Source organism: Protomyctophum parallelum (assembly GCF_964188405.1).
Source record: "Protomyctophum parallelum genome assembly, chromosome: 1".
Lineage (NCBI taxonomy): Eukaryota > Metazoa > Chordata > Actinopteri > Myctophiformes > Myctophidae > Protomyctophum > Protomyctophum parallelum.
Genome location: NC_139697.1, coordinates 91561283 through 91584189, shown reverse-complemented (window position 1 = coordinate 91584189; position 22907 = coordinate 91561283). Strand labels below are relative to the sequence as shown.

Sequence of the window (22907 nt, the reverse complement as noted above, 5' to 3'; positions counted from 1 at the left end):
ACACATGCACACGCACGCGCACACACACACACACACACACACACACACACCACCCTCAGTTTAAGTTAACCAAAGCGCCATACTACACTGTACATATTTATACCATAGGTGTAACCACATTTCTGTTCACTTGTGAAAAAGAACAAAAGAAAGAAACGAATGAAAGCCTCCAAATAAAGTTTGTTTTCTTGTGCTCCTCTTTGCTAGAAATGACAAATATATGCTTGCCATGTTTTTTTAAAACAATTAGACATGTTCTTTAATTGTAATTGTAATTTAATTGTAAACTTTTTTTTACCTTTATTTCAGACAATGTTATAAAACTAAGATATTCTATTTATAGTAACAGGTTTGAAAACCCATAATACATCATGCTTCTCCAAATCTCCAAACAAACAAACAAAACCTCTAATCCCCACATGGGCAACATATCCTGTGGACAATCATTTAAATCTAGCCTGTCATGTCGGAAAATGCAACAACAACAACAACTATAATATCAATTAGTACAGTACAGTAATATACTTTGAGTATACAGTCTTTAAATGTAATGTTTATAATTGTGATTTGTGAAACAGTCGGCCATGGCATCAATCAATGTGTTTCATCCTTTACCTATCACGCAACTGGCAAGATATAAATGGCCTTTTTGTAATACAACAAAAAGTACTTTATACTCTAGTGAACTTTATGCTAATGTAGGGGTGGAAAGGGTACTCTTTCACAATTTCGAAGTATTTCACTTGAGTATTTCCAAATCCCAGTACTTTTACTTCCACTACACTTTTACTCCACTACAATTATTTTAAAACTTTAGTTACTAAGTTTGTAGATTGTGATTATTATCACAAAACATACATTAACCACTTCAGTCCTATATATTTCGGCCATTTGAAAATAGCTGATATACAAGTTCACAATGCGTCGCGTCGCTATGCAATGTATTGTGGAATAGCGAATCAAACTTTTGTGGATATAAGATCCTATACTATAGCCCTAGTTTATAACTACTGTGGTACTGTGGCAACCTTACTGAAACAATGACTTGTCAGATGTGTGGTTTAATACATCAGGCCTGTCAACTAGAGGTCAACTATGGGCCATAGGGGAGAAGATTAGTTGTGTAAGCAGACACAGTCCATGGCTGCCAGTGCTTACTGCCACAACTAATCTGTGCAGCCCTGATGCGACAAGAGATGCAACAAATACAATACATTTGTTCTGTACCATTATATATACTGCAAGATTTGCTCAACTGTATCTTTCTTTACGCAATGAAGTTTATTATTATTAGGGATCAAGCCTGAAGGGCGTAGACCCATAACCCTTTATTGTTTCCGTATACAGATTCCGTACAGACTTTTAGCAGTTTTGGCAGTTCTGTGCTGTCGTTTTTCCACGAACTTCTGGCCACGTCACGGAAATTGCATGTCCATACATGCGAATGGAGTCTGACTCTGGTCAAGGGACTAAAGCGTTGACGAAATAGCCCATTCAGCCAATCGGCGTAACCAAACAAACTGATGTCATCTCCAGTCTACCTATGCCATGTCAGCCACACAGAAATGAGCAGGTTCGGGCTGTCCTATGGCCTGGGTAGATCTAATTAAAACCCACATGGGAAAGCCCATTTGTGATGATTTGATTGATGATTTGACTGAACACAGAATGTGATGATAAGAGTGCCCCTCACTTCGCAGTCACACAATTGTCAAATAATTTCAGTCATCAATGTTTGTAATTGTATAGCTCATTGTGTATAGTTATTTTTTTTCTTTTTGGGCTTGGCCCTGTCTTATAGACCCACCTCTTCAGACTCCATGGCCCGTAGCACTTGCACTAGCCTAGCCCCTTAGATAGCACTTTATGTAGACTTAGATAGTATTTTAGACAGACTTATAGCTCGTTACGTAGACAGCACTAGAATTGCATTTTATGTAGTCATATAACTTTATAGTACACATGTATATTGTATAATATATAATATAGTATAGTATGTATAGTTGACATAGATACTCCACTGTTACGTTCTTAGTTTATACATGATTCATGATAACTACTTTTTATATATGTGATGTATGCCATGCTTTTGTTTTTGCTTAATGTAAGTCGCTCTGGATCAAGAGCGTCTGCTAAATGCCTAAATTGTAAGTTGTATAGCTGCTTGCAGCTATATTTATTATTATTATTATTATTAATAATTTTAAATGGCCGAATGCCGTTGCTCTTGTGGCTGCTATAGTCACTTATTTTCATAGATCTGGTTGCTGCCCACACTGCCCTCCACTTTGTTGCGTTCACACGGGCAGATGAAACGATACGATACAGTCTACCATTCATTGTCAATGGAAGCCAGCGACATAACGTTGCAAAGACGGAATGATGCACGTAGGTGCTCCAAATCAACTCACAACAACGCGTCTTTGCATCGTTTCATCTGCCCGTGTGGTGTCTGTGTGAAACAGTGAACGCACCATGAACTTGGGATATCACGCTTTTTTGCGTCGTGACTTCTAGCGTGTGACGCTGCAGTGACGGCCCGCTGCTGCACCGGCGGCGCACCTCCTCCTTTCTCTCTCTCCACTCCTCCCTTTTGTGCAGCCGCTGCTGTCTGACAGAGACAGGAATCCATCTACGGGCAGGACTGGAAGCCACACTGACAGAAAGGTAAATGTTTTAATAAAGACGGACATTTTAAAACCGTCTTTTCACCTTGGCGTTGCAGCAGCAGCTGCCTCCGGTACACCGTGACCTTCTCAGCCAGTGTGGATGATCCGCTGATTGAGGCTTCAGCAGTCAGGGGACAGTGGAAGGAGGGGAGGGATGCTCCAGCCAAGGCCTGTAGCTAAGTTAGCTAGCTAGCTAGTAACGGTCAACTCACTTGCCTGGGCTGTTTTAACTGTCATTTGGAGCTGCTGTCTTTTTTTTTTAACTGTCATTCTTTTAACTGTCAATTTTAAAGCGGTCACTTGGACTTGGGCTGCTGTATTAACGATAATGTAACCGTTTAAAGCCAACAGAGTAATTTATTGCTGAGCACACTCACACCACCTCTCCTCTGCGGTGGTGTGCTCAGCAGTTATTCTGTGAGCTTAAAACAGAGGTATGTCCATGTAATGTTCAACCTCTATCCCGATGTGTGTCACACGCGGACAGCCTGTCGGCGTGTGACAGGAGGAGGCTAAGGTTAATCTGTTGGCTAAGCTAAAGGGCAGTTTGTAGCAAACTAAACTGCCCCTCTTATTTATTTTTTAACGTCACACCTTCTTTTGCTACCAGTTAAAACACCCTGGAAGGGCACCCCCCCTTGGGCAGCACTGTCTGCCAGAGGCTTGATGACATTGGGATAAAAACAGCCTTATTTTATCACGACATCCCCCTCCCAAAACTTGAAAGCTACCAGGCAGTTAGTTATTGGCCTTTTGTAGCCTATATACTGTGCATAGACTGGTGCATACTATCAGTGAAGGTTATTGGAGAGATCACAGGTTTGTATGCAAAGGGAAAGTCATAGCTTGTTTTCCTCCGAGGTGGTGGAAAGCCTGGTGAGGCGAGGTTACATAGCTTGTGCATCTCCATCTAAATACAATAATAGGTTAATGATTTGCAGCCCTGTGCGTGCGTGTGTGTACTGATCCATATCTTTAGTAAGAGGACAAGAATAATGTTCTGTTGTCTGACTTTCAAGTTTCAACCACACTAGACTCTTGTTTTGTCCAATAAATTAGCCTCCACAGTGACAGTGTTGTATTGGATGCTGGTGTTTTGAAGGGTAGCAGAGGCCTTTATGATGATAAACTCCAGACTTGTGCTGCTAAACCGTCCTCCTGCCTGTGGCATATGTACAGAAACCAAAGTCATTGTCAGAGGGAGGTCCTGGCTGATCGTGTGTGTGTGTGTGTGTGTGTGTGTGTGTGTGTGTGTACGTAGGACGTACGTGTATGCACAAGCATACCATGTGTTTGTGTAAGGCTGGGAGAATGACACATGGGTTGAATGGCTTAGCGTGCGTGCGTGCGTGCGCGCGTGTGTGTGTGTGCACTCATCATTTCCTGTCTCAAGTAAGATCCTTGGGAGAACTTGAAGCCCATTGGTCTCTGGAGGGACAGGAGGACCCCTGCCTATACATTCCACTTTGTCAGGGTCAGACAGCCATTATGTTCAGTCAGAACCACGCAACAACAGCAACTTCTGAGTGTGTTGAAATCATTATGGTCTCCAGACTCCCTTCCAGCACTGGCTCAGCTTGTTGGGCGAACATGTTTAAGTTGGCGGGGGGCGTTTGCGATCTGCTTGTTAAACGTTAAACTCACCAACATTGCAGCTGTAGTCCAACCTTGAATTATCCTCTTTCAATCTGCCGAGCTTGTTTTTCATAAAAATCCCCCGTAGACATGTTATGAGCTACTTTCTGTCAAGAAATTCTGTGCAAGTGTTAGTGTTAGGAAGCGCTCGGTTTTATTAAGGGGTCGGCGCTGCTGCCTCCTGCATTATGTGCAAATTCGAAACAGATGGCATGCAGGGCCGTTCAGTGACTTACGACGAGCGCTTCCAAACTCCATGCATTGAGCTTGTGGATCTGCTATTTTCGGCAAATGGTCCCTCCCAGAATAGGGATGCTACGGTTCAAGACTGGTTAATGATTATTATTTTAGTTATTTCCTATCACTCAAAGTTTTTGCGCCACCCTGCGGTCACAGGACCCCTTAGGGGTCCCGGACCAGACCCCTTGTTGAAGATCCATGTAGTAAGTAGAGCATATGGGTGATCATGGCAGCCCAGTGACCCTGAATCAATCTGTGTGGTTTGAGTAACCCTGATATACAATAATACAACCAAAGATTAGTTTAGCTGGTAGTTACAGTAGTTACAATTCCAGCCCTATCTGTTATCAGTGGGTGCATGTCCGTGGACTGACTTTACGACACAATCCCTGATATGTTTCTGACTTTCTGTACTATTGAAAATGATTTGATATCCGATTAGACTGGGTCCCTGGTGATGAAATAGGCATGTCCTTGCACAACATACGCAGGCAACCATGTAACCGGAAGAGCACATAACGCAGTAGTAACTTCTAGTTTTTGTCTCCACCAGGCCGAAGGCATGGGGGAGAGTATGTTTTGCACTCCGTCCGTGTGTGTGTGTGTCCGTCCGTCCGTCCGTCCGTCCGTCCGTCCGTCCGTCCGTCCGTCCGTCCGTCCGTCCGTCCGTCCGTCCGTCCGTCCGTCCGTCCGTCCGTCCGTCCGTCCGTCCGTCCGTCCGTCCGTCCGTCCGTCCGTCCGTCCGTCCGTCCGTCCGTCCGTCCGTCCGTCCGTCCGTCTGTCTGTCTGTCTGTCCGTCCGTCCGTCCGTCCGTCCGTCCGTCCGTCCGTCCGTCCGTCCGTCCGTCCTTCCGTCCGTCTGTTATCAGCTAATCTCCGGCACCGTTGGCCCGATCCATGCCAAACTTTGCACACACACTCCCTGGATGCCAACGACGAACCTCTGCCCCAAATATTCCTCAACGGCCTGTTATAGCGCCACCATGAGGCTGATTTAGGCAAAACACATTTCTGTAGATTACTCATACACATTTTATCCATACATCACACTTCGGTATACACTATCGCCATAGTCATGTGATCAACACGGAGCGGCACCATTTCCCATCTTCCATCCTGATTGGCTAAGATTGGCTTCCAAAGCTCACACGATTGGTCCGTTTCGAAAAAATGCCACAATTTCCATGAAATTATACACGCACATTTTCCCCCCAAATCAGCCTCACGGTGGCGCTATAACAGGCCAATTCCTGTTTTTAGCTATAACTGCATCGATCTGTATACAACTTATGTATGCGCACTCCCTAGAGGCCATGGAAAAACATTGTCCCTGCATCCTTCCACATCTGCCGGTTATAGCGCCACCATGAGGCCGTTTTCTGTAAAACACTGCTTATGTTACTCGCACAGATTTCATTCAAGACGAGTCTGTTGGATTTCTCAGATTCTACACTGATTGGCTTACACACTATCTATAGTCATGTGTTCAAGACGGATCTGTCCGATATATCATTTTCCATCCTAATTGGCTAACATTGGCTTTCAACTAGGGATGCACCGAAAATTCGACCACCGAAAATATTCGGCCGAAAATGGCTAAAAATGTATTTTTGGCCTATTCGGTTTCGGCTCAAATAAGCCGAAAAATATCACCGAATAGTAGTAGTGGTCCTAAAGTTGTGAATCGAACTAAACTGCGGGAAAAACACAGATGTACAAGGCCAACGCGCTGTGCATTGCGACGGGTAGATAGCTTGTAGATCTGCTACTTTCAGCGCAGGAAGGGCGCATGCTTATGACGCTCTTGCATCAGCTCAGCAGGCAACAGCCAGCAGTCACAACACAACACACGAGCAGCAGTCACGGAATGCTTCAATGCACAGGCAGATCCGACACAACTTTATTGCATACATCTGTGCTTTCATCCAAGCTTCCATAGCCTTTTAAATCTTATTTCCCATCCACGGGCACAAGCAACGTGATATCAGCAGCTCTTCCACCCGATCTGTGGACGGGTCGGGTGGTGTTATGTTGACGAGGGAAGCTATAGCTAGCAATAGCATGGGAGCTAACGTTAGTTTTAACAGTACTTTCCATCCGTTCCCCAACACCTCACACAATGATACTGTATCGTTGCGTCTGCCCATGTTTAATGGTCATGAAGGGTTTCACTGTCCACAGCACGTGACAGCAGGCAGACCTGTCAAAATGATGCACTTCCCAAAACTCAGAGACATGCCACCACCTATAAATTCAAACCCACCTCTGGAATATTGCTATCTCATTCCACTTTAATTTATTTTATTCCATAGTCTTAGTTTTTCTCTAATAAAGTTGTTTTTATTTGTTTTCTCATGTTCTCCTTGAAAAGTGTCTAAGTACTCAGAGAAGCTTTATATAAATATTATTATTATCACTATTATTATTACTACTTGTTTTATTGCCTATGCTTATGTAGAAAAAAAAGCTCACTGCTCAGGTCAAATAGGCCTATTGATATGCGATTAAAATGTGATTAATTGAGATTAATTAATCACAAAGCCTCCAATTAATTAGATGTTTTTTAATGGACCCATAAGTGTTTATTATTTAAGTTAGGTTTTGCCATAATCATGTCTTTTGCCATAATCAGGTAGCTTTACAACAAATATGTATTCGGCTATTCGGTATTCGGTTTTCGGCCAACTGTTTCCTATATTCGGTATTCGGTTTCGACCAAGAATTTCCCTTTCGGTGCATCCCTACTTTCAACGTTTGCAGGATTGGCCCGTTTTGAACAAAAGGCCTCAAATCATCCAATTGCCGTCCAAGGCAAGTAGAAAGGGCACCCTTTTCACATTGGCCTATTATAGCGCCACCAGGAGGCCACAACCTGACCTGCCCTGGTGGAGACCTGTGCCCGAGGGGCACTTTATCTAGTTATCTAGTCTTGGTCTTCCAGGTATTAGGAGGAAAGCTGTGATGTATAGATTAAGCTTAAAAAGTAGGAAGGAAAACATGATCTAAGTCAAGATATGATATTGGGAAAAAGATGATTTTACATTCAGTTCTATTTCAATTTAGCTTAGCTGAGTTGAGTCACTGTGTGTGTGTGTGTGGGGTAGGTACCTCGTGTCACATTTGCCATTGACAATGAATTTATGTCATATGTGTCTGAGCACATCGGCTTTTTGTGCTAACGCAAACATTAAAGGCCATTGACAATGAAAGGAGAATTTACGTCATGTGTTTCTGAGCAAATCGACATGTTAAGTCATGATGATGTACGATGATAAGAGCGCCCCTCACTTCACACGGGTGTGATTTTTATGTTTTAGATATCTCGATTAACTATCTGACTTAAGTCAAGTGTATTAAAGGCTTTCACCTAGAGCTTCATATGTCGTTAAGGCCAGAAGGCTCTGGTAGATATCATGAGAGCATCGTCTGGACAGCATGATGATGCAAGGGCATCGGAGCTCTTCAAGTTTTGCACGGGGTGGCTGTATCTTCCGAGGTATCTCGTGCCGCACAGCCAAACCAAGTCAATAATATTGAGGGAGCATTTATCGCCAAAGAGCTTGGATTGTCTGAGCATACACAGATCGTCAGCAGACTAATGGAAAGATTTTAACATCTTCAAGGGTTTCCCTTGCTGGATAACTATCAGGCCTGGCCCCGAAAGAAAGGAGAATTGTTCGAGTCTTCTGGATACGGTATAGATTTCAACGTGAAATCTGGGTTGGCTGTAACGAAGACTCACTTCCAGTCATGTTATTGGATCTGAGTTGTTGCTCATTGGATATTTAGTCCCCATATATGGGGATATCCGACTAGGACGTTGGGCTATATGACATATGACATGTCTAGTATATCAATCCCTATATTTGGCCCCGAGCCGACCTAGTGCTGATATCAGGTAGATGTGGTAGAACCATATATGGATAGATCTAACTGGCTTAGTCATCGTGACATAGCATAGCGTAGTCGGAGAAGTCGGCTTCAGGGAGAAGGCTGAAGACGAAACATCCTGGTTTAAGTTCTAACCGGACAGCGGACACCACTGCGACGGGTTCTAACCTAAGTAATCAGCATTAGAGCCTTGAGCTATTTTATATGCTTCCTCACAATGATATCAGGCAAAAATAATCAAATGGCAACTCTACAAGCTTACCTCACAAAGCCTCAGTCTATTTTGAACTATTTTAGAAAAATGTGTACAATTGTTTTGAAGCTTTTTGCCTATAATCACATGCCCAAAGTAGATTAAATGATTGATTGTCGATGATTTAGATAAAATTGCTTAGTTCGGTTAACATCTTACTCATGGTCTTACTAGTCACCCCTAACTCTTTTCCTCCTCTCTTCTATTTGCAGATAATGGCTGTACCTCCGACCTATGTTGACCTTGGAAAGCCTGCCAAGGATGTTTTCGCCAAGGGATATGGTGAGAACTGAACTAACCAAATTAAACCAAATAGTCCACATACCAGGGAGTGTAGTTGTAATAACAATATACCTGTTTGAGTTTTCAGAGTGTTTTACAGATAAAGCGGTAATAAAAGGCTATGATAGTCTCAAAATAAGACGTTAATATGAACTAAACAGAGTAAATAAAGAGAAGTAGGGGATGAACACAAACGATTTTAAAATCCCCTTAACTTCTGATTCAGATCAACTCTTCCATTTTAACAGCACTGGTTACTCCTCATGTGTCGCATGTTTGTTAAAGAAAAACCTGATTTTGAGTGGAAGTCCTTAGGTGTGGCTGGGTTAGTAAATACATAGTATGCCTGTATTCTATGCCTGGGACCTAGTGATTCTCTTGGGGTCTCCCTGATTGTGCAATGGGCCATGAGCTCTTTTTTAAAACTAGTTTTCTAGATAGGAGAGAGAGGGACAGATCTCCGCCCAGAATCGAACAGTACATTGTACATTATATGGTTGACCCACTATTTCCGATAGTGAAAGCGAACAGCAGTGAGCCACCTTAGAACAAATAGCCCTTGGTTTTTCTGAAGCAAAGAAATTAGAACAAAAGTGTCAAAAATCCAGAAAATAAGCTGGTTTTATTCAGCACTAGCCAAATAATATCCCATATTCTGCTACTCTGTCACAGTATCAGGATCACAAGGCTGAGTCATGGTTATTCTAACATCATCTCTGCTGTCCCTCAGGCCAAGGTTGAGCTGTTCCTTCCACTTTGGGAATCGGAGAATGATGAGAACCACACGTCACTTTAATGCACACTCAGTGACTTAGCCGCTTGATTCCTAGCATCCCTATTCTGGACATGGCATAATAGATGAGCATTCAGACGAAAAACATTAGGCAAAAGCAGATCTACAAGCTCACAACGTGTCACAAGATTTGTTCAGGTATTATTAATCACTGCCTTATTTTGAGTCCCCCAAAAAATCCTAGTACATATACATGCAGCAATGCAATTGCCGATTGTAGATCAGCTATTCTCACTATTCATTGCATGACAAAGTATGTAGGGCTTAATTGAATGGGGTTGGTGTGTGTTGGTGTGTGGTAAGGGTAATGGATGGGTTTATGGGTAAATGGTTGGAGACCTGTCCAAATTGATGAATGGATCAATGTTAAAGCTGCTTGCTGGATGGATGGATGCATGTATGTAAAAATGGAAGCTGAGATGGATATATTGATAGGTGGTGGAATGGAAGTTGTAATTATGATGGATGGAACGCAGGCTTGATGCAAAAATGGTCCTACGAACCACCGAGCTGTTGGTCATGCCTCACAGGACCACCACGTCAAATCAATACGCACATATCAATAATGAGACTGACAAATCAATATTTCTCTGACACAAAACAATGCTTTGATTTAATGTGTTTACGGCGTGTGTGAGTATTTGCAAAGCATGGGCTTTGTTTTCTTGGCAGGAATAATTCCATACGAAATCACTTTTCCAAAGATTAGATCTAGTTGTTGTAACACAACTCCTTTTTTTATTTGTTTTCCAGGCTTTGGCCTCATCAAGCTGGACTTGAAAACAAAGTCTGAGAATGGACTGGTGAGTAGTCATTATTATCAGAGATCAATTATGTCAGCTCTGTGGACCCCAATCTACCTGTTGAAATCTCTGTGTACACTCCAAGAGTTCCATTAGGTTCCTACTAGACCCCTGTTTGATGACCAGCATAGTTATTGCAAATATTTATGTAAAAAAAAAAAAACATTTTGAATTTCAGGAACATTTATCGAACGGGTCATTGAGTACGTGAATGATATTTTTAACCAGAGACCTAAAGATGTTTCAATACATGATTCTTGCACTTCTTTCTGCTCCCGTTAACTTGTCTGCGCGTCCGTCCATCACCTTCACAGGAGTTCAGCAGTGGTGGCTCCGCCAACACAGAGACCAGCAAGGTGGCCGGATCTCTGGAGACCAAATACAAGTGGGCCGAACACGGCCTGACCTTCACAGAGAAGTGGAACACGGACAACACACTGAGCACCGAGATCACCGTAGAAGACCAGGTACTGTAGTACGGTGGTTCTCAAACCGTTTTAGCCTGTGACCCCCCCAAGATAATCACATATTTAACTGGGGGCCCCCCAAAATAATCGTATTTTTAACTGGGGGCCCCTCAAAATAATCACATTTTAATTAATGGATTTGGTCATGAACCCCAATTGAAAAGATTTTGTGCCAGGCACCCCCATAAGAGAGTATTCGTCAACATAAGACTAATGGCAGACTAATATGAGTATAACGGTAGAGGTGTGCATTGGCACTGCCCTCACAATTCAATTCGACTACGATTCGATTCTACGATGCATTGCAATGCATCACACTTTTCTATATTTCTGCACAACATGGCAAATCTTTCAGCTAATTAATTATCAGTCAATTATCTGTCAATACAAGGTCACTGAACAACATATTTTATTTAGAATTATATTAATATTATATTATATACAGTATTATAATTATATTTAGTCTTCGATTATCGATTATGTCACATTGGGGCATTGAATTCCTGCACGGCCGAATCGTGATGCATTGCTGAATCGATTATTTTTGACCATCATTTGTCTTTTCACTCACTGAATCATGGAATCAGTTCACACCTTTAACTCTATTAACTAAATTAATTGAAAGATCCAATGAATTAATTGGATTTATTTATTCTTTCACTAAATGTCTGTGTTCTGTAGACTGTTACATGTCACCAATGACAACATTATCCTTGCTTTCTCTACAGATTGCCAAGGGCCTGAAGATGACCTTTGATTCGTCGTTCTCGCCAAACACTGGGTGAGTTTCATCGCTGTAAGCTGTTGTTCAGGCCCTTTTTAACGTTTCCTACAGTTCAGGGAACATTATACCAAGGGACTACAGAGTTCTTGAACTTCTTGATTATTTTCTGTATTGATTTTGCATTTCAATCACATTTTTAGATCCGTTAATTAAGGCTGGCAAATAAGAAAGAAAGAAAAATTGATTTAAACCTTTTTAGAACCAACCTAGAAAGAACCTTAGAACCATATTGTTTCTATAGTTGGTATTCGTTGCCATTCACTATGAAACCAGCCAGGCCTCACCAAGTAAAAGAAAATCCTTGTACTGTATGTATGCAAATATAGGCCTTCTCAGATTTATAAATACCATATCCAGTGTGACCCCTTGTTTGCTGCTTGCTTTTGTTAGTCAAGGTACAGTACTATACACAGAAATCGAAACATGAATTAAACTTTGTCTGTGACGAGGCTCATTTGGCGGATTTTCTTTACTAATGTAGAAACTGTATCGTCACATTAAGTGAAGTTGGGGGCCGCATGTGGCCCCTGGGCCACCGGTTGCCCATGTATGATTTAGCCCATGTGCATCGATGCAAGCCGGGTGGTATTGTCACACTTGCCTCAGTGTCTATAGTTTGACTCAGGCCAGGTGTAACTGCTTAAATCAGCCATTTGTACTACACAAGTTATATTCACATCATGCCCCCTCCAGAATACATACAGCATTAAATCATAGAAATGAATTTCTCTCAACACTAGCAAGTTAAATATTTAGTTGCTGAAAGGAAAATGAAAGTCTTTGCACCAACAAAACATGAACTGACATGAACCAAACTTTGTGGTCATAAATATTTATCTACTGCCAAAAGGAAATAAAATAAACTGCCGAAGCACTATATATTTCCATTTTCCTCTCAATAGAAACCCATTATAAGGAAACAGTTTAATGTGGCTTGGCGTACTGAAAACGGCCTAAGTAGGAACACACCATCTCACTCCTACAGTGTCCCTAGGTTGTTGTGGTACGTGAAGCCATGTGTGAAAAGTCCCTTTTGAATCTTCTGTCTATCCATTTGAACATGGTCAGTAGTCGGTACCGCTGGCTCCACTCCGATCATTCCAGACCCAATGATGGTTAGACAAACCTGCGACAGACCTTCACCCGGGTTAGTTGTGAAACAAATCCTCCTCTCGTTTTCCTGCAGCAAGAAAAGTGGCAAGATCAAGACGGCGTACAAGCGGGAGCTCATCAACCTGGGCTGCGACGTAGACTACGACATCAACGGTACAACCCTCCATGGCCACGCAGTAGTGGGCTACGAGGGCTGGCTGGCCGGCTACCAGACCACCTTCGAGGCCGGCAGGAACAGGGTCACCCAGAGCAACTTTACCGTTGGCTTCATGACCGACGAATTCCAACTCCACACGAATGTGTAAGACCATTTTTTACATTTAATGTGTTTTTCATAACTACTTTGTTGGGCTTTGAGAGTACCTTAGCCTAATTTTACATGTCTGCATAGTGCATACTCACAGTGAGTTGCAGACAAATCACAGAGCACGCCTACGAGCAGTAAGTTATTTTATTGCGACACCTCAGCAACGTATTGCCGTCAGAAAGCTTTAAAAAGGCCCTGCAAAACTGGTTGGAATAACGTGTTCCTTCCACGCTACGTCCAACCAGGGAAACTCCCCCCTGTCAGGTGTAAAGGAGCAACTTGGACACTCGGGCATGAAGGAAGCATGAGTTAAAGTCCGTTGCTCTCCCCATGTCCCCCATATATGGGGACTAGGTTGGCGGAGGGTGTGTAGAGCCCAGGATCACATTAGATAATTGACACAGGGGTAAAGAATGGGTTACAATATCATGGGATAAAAAATATTTAAGAAAAAACAAAAAAGGCCCTGCAAAACAAAATGAAACCGGTTTAACTGGCGAGAGATGACAGTCAATAATCTCTCAATTCTCCCTGCGGTACCGTTCACCCACACTGTTCCAGGTTTCTATGCACAAACCACATGCTGCAACAACTGTACAAAGTAGTCTGATTGTGGCACATTTATGGCCTGCTTGTGATGCGAGGTCCGCCAAATAGCAACTTATATAAATGATTTGAAGCAGGTGGACCAAAGAGCCATACAGGTTTAAGTTTAAACCAGAAAGCCAGAGTGTGATTGGATGACTCAGTCTTGAGTCATCTTGGAGGCCTTGTGGTTTGAGTGTCCGCCCTGAGACTGGGAGGTCGGGGTTCAATCCCCGGTCGGGTCTTACCAAAGACTCTAAAAATGGGACCCAGTGCCTCCCTGCTTGGCACTCAGCATCAAGGGTTGGATTGGGGGTAAGTCCCTGCGACATGCTAGCGTCATGTCCAGAGGGTGTACTTGTACATCAAGCTGCCTCACGCTACAGAAACAGGAGATAAACTTCTGCCCTATGGGCCTCATGGCTCGGCAAGGCTACTTACTACTACTAAGGTCTCGGAGGCACTTGCCTGTCAGGCAAGTACAGGTCATGTTCCATATGCCCAAAGGTCATGCTGAATTACTGTTCAATTTAACAAAAAAATCTACTTTTTGGAGCTGTGCGATAAAAATGTCATACCTCATTTGGCATACTCCTCTCAAACAAGCCCAGTCAGGCAACCTGAAAGCAAACTCCACCTGCCCGAAAGTTTATTTACCTGCCAGGGGAAAGTGGGACACCCTTCGTGTCAACGCCTGTTAGATATTGTCTGTTTTTCAAATAGTTCCGCGGAGGTCCCTTTGTGAGAGACTGAAACCTCACAAAGACATTGTTGCCCACCTCTGGTAATACTGGTATACTTTCCATAGAGAAAACCCCTCGCCATCGCAGTAATAACTTTGAACACCTTGTCTCTGTTCCAGAAACGACGGCACTGAGTTCGGTGGCTCCATCTATCAGAAGGTGAATGACAAGCTGGAGACGGCGGTCAACCTCGCTTGGACCGCTGGAAACAGCAACACCCGCTTTGGTATCGCTGCAAAGTACCAAATCGATGCTGACGCAGCCTTCTCTGTGAGTAGTGCTCCATCTTTGTATGAGTTTTACCAAGCGTGTTTAAAGTCTTGTGGGGCAGGGTAGGACTGTGTCACCATCATGACATTTTATTTGATGGTTGATTGTCACATAATGGACCCTTCGCTAAACCCGACCCCAAAAGCGATTGTCCAATACCAATCTTGTTGATGAATTGAATACATAGGACCACATTGAAAACAAATCACCAGGACTTTTTTTGTGTTATCCTTTTAGCCTCTTTTGATGCCACCATTGACTCCGGTGCCGCTTGCCAAAAGAATGCACAGGTCAAGGCCTTTTCTTTCTGAAGGCCCCGTAATTCACCCCAGTGAACCAGGAGTGGTAATCAGCCACTTTCGTGCCTCGGCTGCTCCCCTTCGCTTTCGTCAGAACCGCTAATATAGTAACCGCGAGGCAGCACAGAGTTTTTTTAAATTGAGCTCCTAACATCGTCCTTTACCTCAATCTGAGCCTCAATTCCGTGAAATACACAGCTAAAGGCCGTGCTTATGATGGAAGTGGACGGAGGAGAAACATTTCATTGACGTCGCACCGCCGAAGCAAGCGTTGCCTAGCGACGGGGAAGCTACTACTCGGTAGAAATCAGAGAGGCTAGAAATCAGAGAGGCTAGTCTGGATTAATAGAAGTCAAAGAAAGTTAATGTCTGACTGTACCAAGTGCTGTTTTCATTTCTGACTGATAAATTATTCAATCAAAAACGGAATGCTTATAGTGAGAGAATAAATGATCTAACACTGATACGTTGTTTTATATTTCCTACGCAGGCCAAGGTGAACAACTCCAGCCTTGTTGGCCTGGGATACTCTCAGACTCTGAAGCCTGGTGAGTGTATATACAGTATAGCCAGTATGTATATAGCCAGCTATAAACCGTCTTTCCAAGGGTTATGTCATCCTGGCCCTTCATTAGACAGAGTTGAAATCTTTCATTACTCCATTGTGAACATCAAAGCATCATCCAATGAGCAACTTGTTCACTGCTAGGCCAGCACTGTTAAACTGTGAGAAATTGTGAACAGCGACGGGGAGCATGCTTTCTGAAGGCCCTCTGAGGAAGGTGGGGTCTGGAGGTGGTTGTTTAATGTCTAAAAACACAATACTATATCTGGATATCTTCTTTCATAGTTTGTATATCCACTGTTATGTCATATCCTGGCCCTTCATAAGACGGATGATTCTTTGGAGTAATGAAAGATTTGAACTCCAATAAGCAGCTTGTGAACTGTAGGCCAGCTCGGCTAAACTGTGAGGGATTCTGAACAGCATCGTCTGAAAGGCCCTTCTCCTTTCCCTCTGAGAGGCTGTCTTTTTGTTGTCTTTGCCATTGCATATCGGGAACAAAATTCCATTTGTTTGCTTTTTGGCTTTGTAAACTAAACAATTGCACTAAATAACTTAAATATACAAACTACAAAAGCTATTACTGAAATGCGACTTCTTGAGGTACCAATAAAAAAATACAAAAAAACCGAATGTACTATGGCCTAAACAAGCCATATGGTTAATAATGTTATACTAAAAAATATATCTAAAATCGTGAAAATGGCCAATCAAAATGCTGACGAGGTGTCACGATGTGACGTTTGTGAGCTTTTAGATTGACTACTGTATTTGTTTTGTTTTAGTTTTTTCTCTCAAAAGAAGTTTAACCATAGGTTGAAAGTAGTTAGTGGACAATGACATAGAAATAATGCTGGAAATAATGACATTTCTGTTAATTTCATCCAGCTATTTTTATGGATGATAACAATAATGAATAAAGAAATCAAAAAATGTATTAGTTCAAATAATTGCGTTCAGTTAATAGTGCAGCTCTGCTGACTTGTCTTCGATGTGTCTGTAGGCGTCAAGATGACCCTCTCTGCTCTCCTGGATGGGAAGAACATCAATGCTGGAGGTCACAAGCTTGGCCTCGGCCTTGAGTTCCAGTTATAGAAAGATGAGGCATTCCTCCGGCTCCCCGCACACACAATCACACCCCCATCGAAAGAAGCTCCAAATACTTTATTAAATAGCTAACCCTCACAACTCTCCGTGTCCCTTTTACATGTACTGTGGTTGACACGAGGCAACGTCGGTCAAATAATTGAGCCGCTGTAAGGGAACATAAAATACTGGGGCCCACTTGAGAACAAATTTAACATAAAATGCTGGGGCCTACTCGAGAAGAACAAATGTAACAGAAGTGAAAAAAGGTGGAAAAGTAGCGTTTAGTTCACGTTGGTCTCACTCATTTTCATTTAGCTACAACCTTTAAAAAAAATGCTTTAATAATGTATGTCCCTCTCCGCTTTCCGATATAAATAAATAAAGGGAGGGAAATCTTAACGAGACGGGTCAGATTGGGAAGCCACAATCGGCTTGATGCAGTAAGCATGCAGTTAAGTAGTTCACCACCGTGTGGCGCCAGTGTGTGGCTCCCGTCATTCCACCTCCATTCCAGCATCCTGTGGCCAGCCCCGCTGTCTTCTTCACTCCAGAGTTACTTCATTCTGTTCTAGCTTTTCTGTGTTAGGGATGTGTTTGTCTTAAGATATTATATGATGGGAATGGTTTAGGTGTCCTTGATGTAAGCAGATGTTTGTACTGCTGAGACCAGAGGCACACTAAACTCCACTACTGTGTACATTCTGTGTTTTTTGTCACATTTGTCTTTTTGTCTGTGCATTTAGTGTTAAATCACTTATTTTGTTACATATAGCTGAAACAAATATTATTTTACTGATGGTAGGTCTGGTATAGTTTGACCCGCCTGAGAAGACCTATCATGAGTATGTATGAGTGAGAGATAACCCTCTTGAATCTCTTGACCGTGTCAATTGTTCTTGGTCTAGAAAAGTTCATCAAAGTTACTGAATAAATGATGCTATGAAGGGGAAAACGTGATAAGTTTGACAGAAAATGGAAGTCTTCCGGTTTTGGTCATTGGATTGAAACTTGGTGTACTTGGCAATATTGTCACTCCCTGAGTTAAAATAAAGAACATCTGAAAACATTTTCATTGTGGCTGTGCTGTTCTTTGTGGATAACTAGTACAGTAGACCAGTGCCACCTGTACTGGGGTAATCAAATGCAAAAATATTTATAGGGTCAATAAAAGACAAGAAATATAGTCTATTCACATTGGTAACTGTCCATTTTTAAACCGCTGATGTACAGTACCTACTAGTGGCATTGCATAATTGAATAGAAGAGGTTTGATGGGTCAACATGACTCAAAGTACACTCATTCTCAAAGTGTGGTCCGGGGACACGCAGGGGTCCTGACCTGAGACCAGATTCTAAAAATGTCTTCTACATCCTGACAGTTTTCATGCTGACCTGAGATCAGATTCTAAAAATGTCTTCTATGTCAGTCGCTCTTTGATTTTTCAAAAATAGCAGACCTACAAGCTCGCTATGAGCTTGTAGATCTGCTATTTTTAAATAGCTAAAGCATAACACCAAAACGGGTTCCTGCCCAAAATGGGTTAAGGGGGTCCCCAGACCCCAGCAAAAAAAAACAGTTAAAACACAGTTGACTACATAAAACCTTTAATGGTTGACCGGAGTCCCTCAGGGCTCTCTACTAGTGTATTTTCTGTTATTGTGGGGAAAGCGTTTGCAGAAAATAGCTGATCAACAAGCTCACAACGCCCCACAGCATTGTGAGCTTGTCGGATCGGTTTCCTGTGAAAACTTTCCCCACAATACGGATGCTGGGGTTTAAGTGGCTAACCTGAAGACCTGTTGACCACTAGGTCAATGCATGATTATATCACTGTCAATCAATTAACCTTTATTGGAACCTTTATTGGTACAGAAATTACCAAGTTTGGAGAAAACGCAATTAAACAATATGAAATACATTTTAAATGATTGAAATAAACAAATGGTTTGAAAGCCATTACATCACGTCATTCATCAACACCAGACACATCAATTAAAACTGGTGCAATTAAACATTGTGTGTGTGGGGGGGGGGGGGGGGTGTGTTTGTGGTTCTAGTGGTTCTAGTAATCAATCAGAAGGGTACGGGTTCTCCAGGCCATCTGTGTTGCAAGTGGCCCTGACACTTGCATGGTTGATATGTGACCTGTTTTTATATGGACGCAGGCAGAGGTGAAATATGATATCAACTCTGGGCATTTGGACAGGGCAGGCCCAGTTTAGGCGTCAGACCTGGGACGGGACGGGGACCCTGTGTTTTCACTGCTTTTCAGATGAGAACAAATTTAAAAGCGCTTTGGTGAGCCTTATGCAATTGTTAAATCAAGACTAATACTGCCAAAACACACAGTCAGCTATGGGTAAAACACACAGTCCTGTCCTGCGTGGTCTTATCGGTGTGTGAGTGTCTTCAGAGCTTGCAGGATGTAATTCTCTCTCTCCAGTTGAGCGTTTCTGTCCTGAAGTGCTCTAACCTGGTCTCTGAGCAGATCCACCTCTTCTCTCACTGCCACCATGAGGTGTGTCTTCACCAGGTCCTGTCAGAATACATTTAATATGAGTATGTGAGTATATCTATCAGTACTCTGTCAATATGTTACTTATATGACTTTCGTCACTATGTCGATCACGATCAATATGTTACTATTATCCTAGTGGTGGGAAAAGTACATTTTTCTATCAATAATGCATTGGAGAAATACAACATTTTGAATTGAGTCAAAGTAGACCGTGTTGATATCAAAATATACTATATATATCAGGTCCTCTGTGATGTGTGCACCACGAGACCTGAGGGAGTCTATACGGTATAGCCTCCCTCAGGTCCTCTGTGATGTGTGCACCACGAGACCTGAGGGAGTCTATACGGTATAGACTCCCTCAGGTCCTCTGTGATGTGTGCACCACGAGACCTGAGGGAGTCTATACGGTATAGCCTCCCTCAGGTCCTCTGTGATGTGTGCACCACGAGACCTGAGGGAGTCTATACGGTATAGCCTCCCTCAGGTCCTCTGTGATGTGTGCACCACGAGACCTGAGGGAGTCTATACGGTATAGACTCCCTCAGGTCCTCTGTGATGTGTGCACCACGAGACCTGAGGGAGTCTATACGGTATAGCCTCCCTCAGGTCCTCTGTGATGTGTGCACCACGAGACCTGAGGGAGTCTATACGGTATAGCCTCCCTCAGGTCCTCTGTGATGTGTGCACCACGAGACCTGAGGGAGTCTATACGGTATAGCCTCCCTCAGGTCCTCTGTGATGTGTGCACCACGAGACCTGAGGGAGTCTATACGGTATAGACTCCCTCAGGTCCTCTGTGATGTGTGCACCACGAGACCTGAGGGAGTCTATACGGTATAGACTCCCTCAGGTCCTCTGTGATGTGTGCACCAGGGCCTATATATGGGCATGCCCACATATAGATATGGTTATAGCGGTCGGGGATTTTGGTCAAATGGATATATGGGCATATCGGCCGGATTGTGGGTTTAAGCCTCTGCCCAATGTTGGATAATAACACTTTTGCTATCCCATGCAGGCCTGCATTTTTTTTTTTTTACATATATTTTTTTATCCCACGATTTTGTAACCCATTTTTCACCCCTGTGTCAATTATCTAATGTGGGCCCAGGCGGTAGCGTAACGGTCTGGGCACCGGACTGGTGATCCAGTCGCGGTGTGCCGCGGGTTCGACTCCCGAACCCGACACGGCCTTTACCGCATGTCATCCCCCCATCTCTCTCCCGTTTCCTGTCAGCCTACTATCTGTCCCTTAAAAAATCAATAAAAGGCGTAAGCCGCAAAAAAATATCTTAAAAAAAATATATATATATATATCTAATGTGATCCTGGGCTCTACACACCCTCCACCAACCTGGGGAGAGCAACGGACTTGAACTCATGCTTCCTTCAAGCATGAGTGTGCGTGTGTGTGTGTGAGATTAATACAAAATCATAGTATGATGTACAGTAACAGCACAAAGTCTTACCATTGCATGTTCAATCCTTTTGTCAATGGAAACCATGCTGTTGCCGGGACGACTGTAAAGACACACACACACACACATGGACACACACACACGGACACACACACACACGGACGCACACACACATACACATACACATACACACACATACACAGGATAACAGGGTGTTACTCAATGTAATGAAGTTTGAACTTTGAATATGCTCAGCCCCTTGTCCTCATTACCTCTGACAGACGATCAGCAGTGATAGGAGGGTTGTCTCAGAGCCCTGCCCAGTGGGAGGGACTTTGACATGCGGCATATGAGGGTAAGGCTTGATGGGTAATCCACCAATCAGAGACTGAGATAACAAAGGCAGGGCTGATGGAGCCGGGTGGAGTTTGAGGCCAGTAGTTAAAGCGGGTGGCGGGGCCTGGGTTTGAAATTCTTCAGTACATTTTTGTTGGGGTGTCATTACTGTCATGTTAGGTTGAGCCATCATGTTATTCAAGTTGGGTTGAGGTTTCATGTTATTCATGTTGGGTTGAGGTTTCATGATGTTATTAATGTTCAGTTGAGGTTTAATGTTAGGTTGAGGTGTAATGTTAACGTTAGGTTGAGATTTAAGGTTGGGGTGAGGTATAATGTTATTAATGCTATGTTGGGGTGTCATGTTATTAATTTTAGGCCGAGGTGTCTTGTTATTAATGTTGGGTTGAGGATGGGCGTCACTGATTGGCTGAAGTTGTTTGAGGGGCGTTAGCAAGGCTGCGGTGGACTTCCTGTCCGTGGCACTGGGCCATGACATCCTGACCCCGGCGGCCTGACCTCTGACCTTTCCATGACCCCGTAGCTCCTGCTGTCTCTCCCTCCCTCCCCTTGCCGTCACGGTGGCGAGATGCAAGTGGCGGAGAGGGAGGGGAGGTGTATGTGGGGGCCGGGCGTTAGGAGGTGGAGGAGACAGGGGAAGGGAAGAGGGGCTAGGAACTGAGAGAGGAGGTGACGATAGAGGAGGAACGGAGAGAGGGGGTGAAGACAGAGGTCTGGATTTTCTTCTTTTCTCAAAAACGGCAACAATCTTCTTCATGTTCTCAACCGCAGAGAACGACCAATAAGATCCACTGTCAAATATAACCGACCAATCAGATCCACTGTCCAATATGACGACCAATCAGATCCACTGTCCAACATAACCGACCAATCATATCCAGCGTCCAATATGACTGACTGACCAATAAGATGATCACAGGACACAGGTTTCTGCCCACAGTAGTGGGTTGCCCAGAAAATGTTATTAAGTTACTATTGAATTAGTGCACAGGAATCTTTTGGTTTTCTCGATTAAAGCCGTTGTCAGGCAGTGGCGTGTTCTACCGCCATGCTCTATATTATACATAGTATGCCGTGCAGACGTTTTTGAAAGGAAGCGTAATACACCGTCCGCTAAGCATTTCATCCATTGACCACGCGGGAGCGAATAGCCTACATGCGCGCAGGGAATAATTATCGTATGCCACTGGTCTCGGAGGGTGTGGAGGGCAGCAAGTCAGGAGTCCCAAGTTGGTGTTACTGTTGACTAATCCGCACGCTCACTTCGCATCGCAGTATACTGTCATATTAGTAGTAACTCCTTTAAGAAGCCGTTGGTAGTCAAATCCATCCATCCGTCGTGTCGTCAGCTCTGATTGGCTGAGGTCAGTTGATAATCCACCAGCAGAAACAAACCACATGTGTTGAGCTCTGACCCTCGCTTCTGATCCTGTCCTCTAATATTTAAGCATGACCTCTAAAATGTACAAATTACCTAAATAACTCATTTGAAAACTAACTATGACTGACTGACTGACTGCCTGTTAATCTGTTCTTTTGAGCTACAAACTCTCTCTCTCTCTCTCTCTCTCTCTCTCTCTCTCTCTCTCTCTCCCCCCACACACATTCTCTTTTTGGATTCTGATTGGTTCAAGAACAACAGCCCCTTTACTTCATCCCCACTTTGCCCACTCACTAGGACTGCTGTTCCTGCATTCTCTTCCCACTGTCATACACACACAACTCCTGGAAGCTCCAGTATTCTTGTGAATTCATGCAGCAGCATCAAAACCAAACGCGATATTAAGCATAAAAGCCTAGGCCTTCTTCAAAATATATAGGCT

General features: G+C 43.3%; 1 protein-coding gene and 1 long non-coding RNA gene across 2 annotated transcripts; one reads left to right on the top strand and one right to left on the bottom strand.

The window, feature by feature from the left end:
- The first annotated feature begins 2579 nt into the window (after positions 1 to 2579).
- vdac1 (voltage-dependent anion channel 1) lies at positions 2580 to 17853 on the top strand. The gene is made up of 9 exons (XM_083781704.1): positions 2580 to 2667; positions 8900 to 8969; positions 10516 to 10565; positions 10880 to 11032; positions 11761 to 11813; positions 13003 to 13230; positions 14684 to 14834; positions 15624 to 15681; positions 16702 to 17853. Exons 2-9 carry the CDS (start codon positions 8903 to 8905, stop codon positions 16791 to 16793), a joined length of 852 nt encoding a protein of 283 aa, XP_083637830.1. The 5' UTR covers positions 2580 to 2667; positions 8900 to 8902; the 3' UTR covers positions 16794 to 17853.
- A 980-nt stretch (positions 17854 to 18833) lies between these two features.
- LOC310870524 lies at positions 18834 to 22567 on the bottom strand. Its single transcript, XR_014570243.1, has 3 exons — positions 21000 to 22567; positions 20779 to 20830; positions 18834 to 19324 (listed from the first exon to the last, which is right to left on the bottom strand). It is a non-coding gene; the product is annotated as an uncharacterized lncRNA (long non-coding RNA).
- Positions 22568 to 22907: the final 340 nt, after the last annotated feature.